Raw genomic sequence first — 10,386 nt, 5'->3', positions numbered from 1 at the left:
GAATGCTGCTGTAGCTGTTACAATGCCCAATTTTTTTTTCAATTTGGCAAAGGTGGGATGAGGGGGACATACAGCTCTGCTGTGTGGGCCATGAGGGGTCTTGCTGCAGCACAAGGAGCCTGTGGCTCTTTTTTGCTGCCCCTTGAGTCATCCAGTGCCTGCTGGGTCATCAGAGGTGAGCAGGCAGGAGCCTACCAACACTTTGCTTGGAAGACAAAGCAGACAAACAATGAAAATAAAGTCTATGCATTTGGTCCCTTGAACAACCATCAAGAGATTTGGCCTCTCTGTCACCATGGAGGGTCAAAGCTGGGATCAGAGCACACGCTTCAGAAAAAGCCAATTCAAAGCAGCACTGGACACGGGTGACTTTGCCATCTCCTACAGCTTACACAAATGGTCACAGGTCATTCCTTCTGACCATGCAGCCTGCATCTCTTCCAAGCAGTTATTAAAAAAATCCTGCTGTCTTAGAAACCCAGGTTTTTAGTCCAGCTCAGAGTGGCATTCACCTGGTGCCCGAGGAACCTGCACACAAGCTGCAAATCACAGCGAATACGTGGTGTTATTGATAGCAACCTGCAGCAACGCATTAATTCATGGCTAAATCCCACATGAAAAGCTGTTCCGGTGCAGCCACCCCTTGGTATTTGGATACACGTTCCCCGACAGATGTTGTGATGGTCCTCACACCCTGAGGCCACAGGGGAGGTGTAGGTGCCTTTTGCCTCCCTTGCCGCAGAGTCTTGTTCCGGCCCCTGCAAGCCCGAGCTGCAGACCCACAAGAGGGCGGTCGGGGTTGCGTTTTCCCCTCCAGGGCCTCCTCTTCCACTGAGGATCCTCGCCAGGCTCATCACTCCCGGCTGCTGTGCCCACTTACCGCTCCTTTCTCCAGAGCACGTAACTGGCGCTCTGCTGTGCCACGACACATACAGCTGTCAGAAAACGGCTCCTGCGGCTGCAGCGGCTTCCCACCACAGAGCCGGGGCATTTGCGGTGTGTGGGGCAGCCTGGTCCAGAGCTGCACCAGCCAGCAGGCCCTTGGATCCTGTGGCTCATCGGGTTGGGGTTTGTAGGATCAGGGTGTCCACAAAGTTTATGCTGTTTTTTAAATGTTAAAGCTTCTTCTCCTATTTTTTTTTTTTTCTGAAGTTCAGAGTGATCATATTAAAAATAGATACAATATATTAGACAAAATTAAATCTCTCCATCTGAGCTCAAAGAAATGTCACATCGTTATCAGTGTTGAACTCAGCTTTAAGACCACAGTTACCACAAGTTTCACTCAGATACCATTGGCATACTGTCATTAGTATTATATAGTTATGTTTTTGACAGCTCTTGAAATTGCCTCATTTCTCTGTTCCCACCTCCCTCACTTTTTTCACCCCTCTGAAACTAGGGCCACGCTTTGCCACTTCCCCCTCCTGCACAGCACAGCCCGCAGGTACAGAAGCTTCCCACCTGTCCTCCTCTCCAGTTCCTCCACCCAGTCCCTTTCTGCTCTCCCTCCTGCCTGTGTTCATCTTCTCCCCTCCTTACCTCCTCACCCTCTTGTGCATCAAAACCCCAGCTTCTCTGACATACAACTTAACCTCCTCTTGCCTCTCCCAGCATGATGCCATCTCTCCTTACCTCCAAACACTCTGCGCTTTCACTGTCTGGAGTTGTTTTACTCCAAAGCTACCCAAGATCCTTCCTAGTTTGGCATTGTTTGGTGTTTTAGGTACATTCTACAAGCAGTCAAAGCCAAAAGTTTATGTTTTGTTTTATTTTCTGAAAGAAAATACTGCACTGGGAAGGCCAGTCCATGTCAGCCATTCAAAAGCAACTAAAAGGCAGCAAAAAAAAAAAGTTTTCTCTTCTGCATTTGACCCTGTAGAAGCTGCAGTTGCAAAGTGCTTTTCATACTGCTGTATGATATCAAGAAGCATCAGCAAACAGCAGCCAAAGTCCCAGCCCTTTGGTCATGCAGGACCTTGAGGCTCCCCAGACTGCCCAGGGCAGGATGAGGTACTCGCCCCAGTCCTGTGGAAGAGGGACATGGGTTAAACTTCCTAATTCAGCTGCGGGGCCGGCGAAGCCTCTGCCGTTTAGGGGCCATTCCCCCGGCTGCCGCGGGCCCCTGCCCTCCCCGGTGGCCACCCGCTAGAGGGAAGCAGCTCCCGCAGGCTGCGCTCCGGCAGCGCCGAGGGCTCCACAGGAGCTGGACCGAGAGCGCGCACCAAAGGGGACCTCTGCCCGGAGACCCCCCAGCTCTCGGGGCAGCAGACGGGGCCCGCGGGGCCGGTCAGGAATGCTCGGAGCAGCCATCAGCTCGCTGAGCAGCCGCTTTGCTGCTGCCACAAAGGTGGCACTTGCTGGGGACACAGAAGCATTCCGCAGTTGGATGTGGCACCCAAGCCTGCGCCCCCGCTTCATGAGCTCTCATGGCACCCGCTTCCTTCCCGTGCACTCTTCCCATGGCAGCCCTCTACAAGGACTTGCATCACCCAGCTCACACCTCCCCGCAGCACTCCAGGAGCAAACACAACACAGAGACACCAGGGATGGGCAGAACAGAGAGGACAAAAGGAAACATGACTTAGGGCCCTGCCTTGCCCTTGCATGGCAAGCGTGGGGCACTAAGACAGCTCCCTTTCCTGTCATCCTTCAGGGGACAGTAGAGAGCGCTTCTCGTTCCCCTAACTGAAGCGCACGGCAGAATGTCAGTGGTGGTGGGTTGTACAGGGAAATGGTCTCTCCTAGGATGCATTGCACACAGCCCAGCCAGCTGCTCTGGGACCTCCCTCAGCCTTGGCCACTGCCTCCCTCACAAGTTTGGCCACGGCCACCACTCTCCTCTGGCTCACCTGCACCAGGCAAGCCCCTCTGTGTGAGCTTGGGCTCCCAGATTTGCTCTGAGCTTGCCAAGGCAGTCCCTGCACGCAGCTGCTAGCTTAACTCTGCTCTGCCTGACACGCCAGAGAGTGAAATACAACATTCAAACAAGAGTTCATAAAAATACTTTATCTTTCCATTTCAGCTGGCTCCCTTAGCCTAGCTACGTTTCAGGAGCAGACAACAGTAGCAACCACAATGTACTGGCAAGTCAAGGTGCCATGAGTAATGGGGACGGTCAGGGATAGCAGGAGTGGTAATAATCCACCCAGCAAAGCTTCCTCGGTCAGAAGGGGCAGTTCCATCAGCAAACCAGATGATCCATGTAGGTAAACTCTTCCATAGCCAAGCATTTTGTTGAGATTAAGTTAAAACACCCTGCCTACTTGCTATTATTTTCAAGACCTTCCATCAGTTTTTCGTATTTACTAGATAACTGAAGGAAGCTTGTCAAGACAAAATGTATTTAGCTACAGAAGTGAAATCTGCACCACAACTGGAAAAATGCATGATTCACAAGCGTGCAGTTGTCATGTGGACTCTATTAACCACATGGAAACAGACATTAATTAGATAATTTCCCTTTTAAAAATTAAAAAGCTAGAAAAGGGCAAGTAACCTTCACTGTTTATTGAGATCCACAAGTACACAGATTGTGTGCAATGCTTTCTGGAAACAGCAGAAGTAGAAGAAAGAAAGTTATTGCAGGCTATCCTTTACTCACCTTTCACCAAATTTCTGTGGAACACCACAAACCTTTTTCAAATTCATCTTCTCTTGCCTAGATGAAGACACACTTGAAATTCAGAGAGCCAGTTCTGGTTGGGCAAAACCAAAGCAAGAATCAAAGCTAGCTAGTACCAAGCATCTAAGTTTTGCCTTAGTGCTATGTTCTTCACCTAAAAGGTAAATCAGGTAGTTGTGCACAATTTACTACTTAAATTTTAACCCCAAGTTTGGAAGTCATTTAAGAGCAAAGTCAGAGAATTTATTTCAATTTGAACAGCAGTTGTCAGAACTGGGTAGACAGCATTTTTACAAAAAAAGAAAACACCAACAAAAAACACCCAAGCAACATAAAAATACCAAAGAGCAATTTTATTTAGCTTATTTGGCACAAAACTTACAAGAACGGTTTTGTTCCCTTCTTAAATTTAATACAACTAGCAAGGAAAAGAAGGCATACTAATACATTTAATAAGCTGTACAGCAAGTGAAATGTGGAAAGAGGCACCAGAAAGATCTACCAAAAATCAAAGTGCATGAAAAATACCTACTCTGAGCGCCTCATGGTATTGTATTAAGGCACCACTCCTTTAGAAGGTTTACTGGATACATCAAGTGTGCAACTTCTTGGTTTGGAATGTAAGAGTCCTTCAGCCTGTATCAGAAATGGATACTACAGCCTCTGGCCAGAACCACGCTTCTCCTTGTAAATGTTACATGAAGAGAGCTCTTTCTGCCCAACATCATCTCAGCCAGGAGCATCACTGTCATATGCTTTGAAGAAGCCACTACCAGTTATCACAGTGACCAGCATTCTACTTCAGAGTTTTAAGCTGAAGTACACACCAGGCCTATGAATTCTTTACAATGGTTTTATAGAAAATAAATGCTGCAGAGACAAAGGTAACATGGGACATATCAGTTACTACATTTAGATAATTTATCAAAAGAACATTTAAGGACTTCCTTGAGTATCTCTTTAAAAAAAAGAAGAAGAAAAAACACTGAGTAGTGTTATAATTCAGGATAATTAAATACACTTTTCAACAGAGTATTACAAAGCTTCCTTTAGGACTAGCTATCAAGTTTGACAAATTCCACAAGACTTCAGGAACACATGTAGAAAAAGCCCAATATTAGACAGTGGTAAGTGTTTTTCATAACTGGAAACACCGAACACAAGTACCTGTAGCTGCAAATCAGGTCATACTGGTGTGTATATATGCATATATACACACACACACATGCTGAAACATCATTACAAGAGCCAAAGAGACACCTTGGTTCCTTGTGGATTCTGCACATCACTACTAGAAGTTGCACCAGGTTTTTATTTCAGCATCTTCACCAAGAACTATTATTTTAAGAACCAAACCACTTCAGTTAGAGGAAGAGGTACCAGAGGCCAGATTTGCATCTAGCGTAAACAGGTTCCAAACAACCAAACCGAAGCTGCATCTGCTTCTTACCAGCTTTGACTTTGGTTTTGCTGCTCAGCTGGATCACCAGTCTCCTTTACTTGCAGGAAGAAGATTGAAAGGAAGTCAATGCCCATATCAAAACTTAAGTGGGAACCAGTAAATGCAGAATATTGTATCAAATCGTTGTACAACACCTCTACTGTAGAGAGTTTCAAACATCTCAGGAGCTTGAGACTGATTACCCTGAACTCTGGAAAAGCACATTTCTCTATGGACATGCAAAGGCATTTAAATATAAACCCTTGGCATTACAGTATTTCGGGGTTTGTCCGCTTATGGTGTAGACCTTAACTGTGTCCCCCACTATAAAACCAAAGCACCCTGGGACATTAAGAATTCTAAAGAGCAAGGGCTGGAAAGGGCACCTGGAAGTGATCTGCACATTACAGAGCATGGTGTTCCACACCTCTCTGACAGTTCAGTTTGCACTTCCCGGGATAACTTTCCCTAAGCATTTGCCTCAACACAGAGCTGTAGTTTTCAGTCACGCTTTTACCCCTGAATTATTTGCTACCACATAAAAAAACATGCCACAGAAGTGGCAATCAGGGCTAAACATTTAATAACATATCCTTTTTGTCCTTTGTTAACAATTACAATCAGCAGAAAGAAAAACTATTCACTCAACTCATTTATTTCATGATTTGTGTGTAAGTCATGGAGCAACTTAACATCGGTGTTATACATTTGTGCTTCCATTCTCTGGCACTTGGAGGAGGAATTCATTTCCAGATAATCACATCTTGCTGAAGCATTCCTTTGCATTTGTCCAAACCTGAATTCCCTTAAAAAAAAAAAAAAAGTTCAAAATCAATTGGTGGAAATATACCTCATTTGCAAACCTCCTCAACAGACTTTCTTCCACAGAAGGCCCTACAAAAAAGTCCCACAGCACTTCACAGGAGAATGAGGCAGAGAACACAGTGGAGCTGGACCACACTGCCTATTGTACATACATATCAACTAACACGATGCCGAGTTAGATTAGGACGGAATACGTGGGAGGTTTTACGCCAGTGACTTCCAGCCTTCTGTGACTGCAACGTTCCCCACTGTTGATCCCCTGCTGATATGATAAATACATAAAAGGCCTGGCCTTTCACCAGCCAAACGTACCTTTTTGCACATGCTAATCTGCATTACAGCATAGCTTATAAGGGCCTCCTTCAAATCATGATTCTTTTGCTCCTTAAACCGCTCGATGTCAGCCCAGGCACTTTTCACAAAGTCTCTGGAATTCAAAGCAATAATTTCTGTGAGGAAGCGTTTCACATGTTCTATCCTCAGCTCATCTTCCTTCCCCTGAACCTTCAGCAGAGAAGCTACATACGACAGAGTGCTCCATATCAGTCCGTAAACCAAGTCCTGCAATTATTATGCATCCCACAGCATCCTCATTTTATAACTGGCACTGCTACCTAATTCTCCATCTTCTTCTTCTTAAGGTTTTTAAACTACAGAATCAGTTTCACAGGATGCATGGGGTTGTTTTGTTGACTTGGCCTTTTTCTCCCCAGTAAGCATCACTGCCATATCCAACCAGCATAATTCAAAATACACTTTTTCCCCTCAGATTCTGTTGGGGTAACTACACATCTTTATGCTAAGATTCAGCACAGAGCACTGCACTTTCCTGTCAAGTCAGGATCTTTGTCTTTCCAATGTGAAAAATCACCTGTCATCAGGATCTGAGGCACTCAAGTACATCAAACAGTCACAACAAAAATTTGGCTTGGACAATTCACTTCAGGAATTAATTTTGTTGCTTTGGTGATGTGTCTTCAGGTGCCCTCAAAGTGGACATACATTTCTGTAATTCATAGCTTTGATTTGTGCTGGACTACACATATAAGGCAAATATTCACTCGAAAATTGCTTCCAGAACTACAAAAGCACACTTCTGTCAAAATGATTAAGAAATTGCATTTACTGAATGTCTTCTTGTTTTGAACTGTCCATGAACTAGTCTTATCTTTCCAGCTCTAATCCTAATATATTAGGAGACGCCACATTTACCCCTTGTGTTACAGGATGAACGTGTTCTGACACAACCACACTGGTTTAGGAATGTTAGCTCCTATTTTCCACATTCACATTCCTGAGGAAAATTTCATTAGAGCCCCAAGAAGCAGTTACTCAAACTCACCAGAAACCCTCTTTCACATGGGAGTCCCCCCATACGAGAAGCTGCAGAGTACGAGCTCAGGACCCACACACCAAACTAAACACTCTATTTGAAGCAAAACAGCTTTTGAGTCTTAGGCTATTCAGGCGCAGACCTACAAGTCCACCTGCTAAACATATTACTAGCTGAACATAAAAGCATGCAAGTCAGCCATTAGAGTGGGCTCAGTAACTGGGAAAGTCATCAGGTTTTACATAAGCCATACACTCTGACCAGAAGCTAACTGCATGTACTGTACTTTATTTCACAACTTGCAGCTGACAGGAGCTTTTATAGACAGCTCATAAACACCAAGAATATATTAAAAACACTTACAAAATGCAAACACCTTCAAGAGCATCCAGTTAAGGACTTTGGTAAAGACAAGTCCTGCATTTTCTTCTGAAAAAAAAAAAAAAATCAGGCCCATTTACCTGCCCTCCAGATTTTTAGACTTAAGTTGTTCTTCTCCTTCCTGTATCTGCTCTTCTAGAACCTTTATCTTGGCTTCCCTCTGCTCAGGAGTTTCCTGCCCAAAGAGCTTGCTGGTCATCCCTTTCAGAGAGAACGTTCTCACAGTCTACAAAACACAAAGACACTCTAGGTTTGGGATTCCTGAGCACAGCCACAAAGACATTACATAATTTTTACCAGCATTTGGGCTTATCCTTATTATTCAGCTGATTTTTTTGCTTTAACTTCCATTTTGTTAATGAAATTTATTTTAATTGATAGGTAGCTGTGGGAGGTATGGTGGTTCACATTAGACTGAGCAAAGTGGGGAGGAAGTAACTGAATGTTAAACTCTTGAAGGCTACTCTGTGGATTGACCATAAGTGAGTCATTCCACTGATACAGGTAACCTTTCAGAGCAGTTTTCCTACCGACGTAGGAAAGAAACTAACTCCTCCGTTCTGTACGAGAAAGAAAAGCTATAAAGTAAGTCCTGTATAGAATATCAATATATCCAACAGCAATATTAAGAGTTCTAAACACTTTTTTTAAATTAACATTTTCAGATAACATTTTAAGTAACATTACGTTCCGTATAGAAGAGACTAACACCACGTATCAGTTATCTGGTGTTCGAAAGGCAGAGGAAGCCTTTCAGAATTCCCAATGTTTTGATATTCAAGAATGAGATAGTTGTGGTATTCTGCTCAGGCCACATCTCCTATAAACCTTCACTTGCTCAGTACTCAAAAAAAGAAGTTCAGTACAAACATCTCACATCACCAAAGCCCAAGTTACTTTAAACTTCAGATGCCTACAGCTCATATGATATCACTTCTCAACAGCAGCAGCCAGCATGTTAGTGCCATTTAAATGTCATTCTAAGTAACTTGGCTCAAATGAAAAACAAATTAAAAAAAAAAAAAAGGCATCTTGGAGAAGGAAGTGGAAAAAGACTCACTCCCGTTGCCAGCTCCTCACACTGCTGTTTCTTAGATGTTAGGTCCTGTGCAGCCATTTCCAAGTCATATTGCATTAACTCGTGTTTCCTGCAAACTGCCCTGAAAAAGTAAGTAATGAAAGACCTGTCACATAATACATTGTTTTGCTACATTTCCCTTCATTTAAACTTCACAAATGGCATCGTGCTTTTTTGGTTTGGTTTGGTTTTGGCAGGCAGCACTTTCAGTTATTTATCATAAAATGCGTAACACTGCAAATGCTGTAGTTACACAAGCTTGGATCAAAGTATAAAGAAAGTTCTTAGTACAGCAGCATTCTGCTCGTCCTTTTAGACACATTCCAAGACACTCTCAGCAACAGAAGCCCTACCACCAACTTAAGGACACCACTGTAAAGTAGTTTTATTGAAAATACATTACAGGGGGAAAAAAAAAAAAAAAATCACAGCTCTGACACAAGATACCTGGAGATGGCACCTGTCACAGCAGCAATGTGCCAAGCACAAAATTCTCAGCATTTTATTTTTCAAACAATGAAACAAGAAACTGTGCTTCTAGACTCATATAGCACCTTTCATCTGGAAAAGAGGAGTTTCCTCTGACCACCTGCAGCAAGTCCCAGTCCTGTGTGGGCTGGCGAGGCCACATCCGTGCTCCGCTGCCGGATGCGCGCTCGTCTCCCTGGAGAGGTGATTCGTGCCCTGGGTTCCCACACAGCAGCCATCCCGCTCACCAACCCACTTCTCTACATATAACACTACTGGACCTCTACAAGAGGTCCAGAGCCAGCCTGTGGAGAGCAAAATAGCTTTAGGTGCAATCTTGCAGCGTAAAGCAACTTGCTTTTGTATCCACAATTGTAAGGGAGGATTGCTCTATAAAGGCTAACATAAAAAAAATACAAACAAAAAACCACCACCACACACAAAAAAAAAAATCAGTATTCAGACGTTCAATACTGTAGAAATTAAAGTTACATAGAGAACTTTGAAACTTGCTGGAATTTAAAATGGCTGTAGCAGCTCTGCTTGGCCTATCTCATTTGAAAGCTGCACATTTCAGCACATTGAGGCACGATTATACCAGAAGCTGAGGGAAGAGTGTAACCAGAGGAATAAACACCATCTCCTTCAGATTTTAACATTTCTGACATTTACCAATTTATCAGCTCAGTTCTAATTTGTATTGCCACCCACAAGGCAATCAAATATGAATAAGCAAAATAAGAGGTGAGAACACAGAGATTCTACAACATGGAAATCCCCACCTCTCTGAGAACAGCAGATGCCAAACTAAATTCAACACCAACACAATGTTAGAGGAAAGGAGCACAGCTTCCATTTGAGCTATATGACTCTGTACATACCGTAGTGCTTCTGCATAGAAGAGATATTCTTTCAGCTGATCTGCATAATGCTCCTCCTCTTCCAGGATGTCATCAATAGAAGCTGCATAGCTGGTGAAAAACACCATGGTTAAATATAAAGTTCCTTAATTTATCCTTCAAGGACTCACATAAAGTAACAAGGGAGGGCACCTGTTTGACAGAAACACCAGTCACAAAGTAAAACAGTGGAAGGCACTTCCAAAGAGGGCGTTCCTGTTGTTTTTAATTAAACTCTGAATCAGCTAATATAAACATTTCTGCAGGCCTGTTTCTTTGGTTGTTACTACAATGAAATTTTTGACAAAGACAAGATCTATGGTAAGTTTCCTGCTG

The 10,386-nt window shown here is 43.7% G+C and overlaps 1 protein-coding gene across 1 annotated transcript in view; it reads right to left on the bottom strand.

Annotated features, from left to right (window-relative positions):
* Window positions 1-5,661: 5,661 nt before the first annotated feature.
* Window positions 5,662-10,386, bottom strand: part of SNX4 (sorting nexin 4) — a 33,331-nt gene continuing 28,606 nt past the window's right edge. The window contains exons 9-13 of the mRNA XM_008935131.1: window positions 10,033-10,122; window positions 8,666-8,765; window positions 7,686-7,831; window positions 6,204-6,318; window positions 5,662-5,871 (exon numbers count right to left, since the gene is read on the bottom strand). Coding sequence (XP_008933379.1) covers window positions 5,824-5,871; window positions 6,204-6,318; window positions 7,686-7,831; window positions 8,666-8,765; window positions 10,033-10,122 — 499 coding nt within the window. The 3' untranslated portion in view covers window positions 5,662-5,823. The remainder of the gene's footprint in view (window positions 5,872-6,203; window positions 6,319-7,685; window positions 7,832-8,665; window positions 8,766-10,032; window positions 10,123-10,386) is intronic.

This window comes from Merops nubicus, unplaced genomic scaffold (assembly GCF_000691845.1).
Source record: "Merops nubicus isolate BGI_N331 unplaced genomic scaffold, ASM69184v1 scaffold37992, whole genome shotgun sequence".
NCBI lineage: Eukaryota > Metazoa > Chordata > Aves > Coraciiformes > Meropidae > Merops > Merops nubicus.
This window is presented reverse-complemented; position numbering and strand designations above follow the sequence as displayed.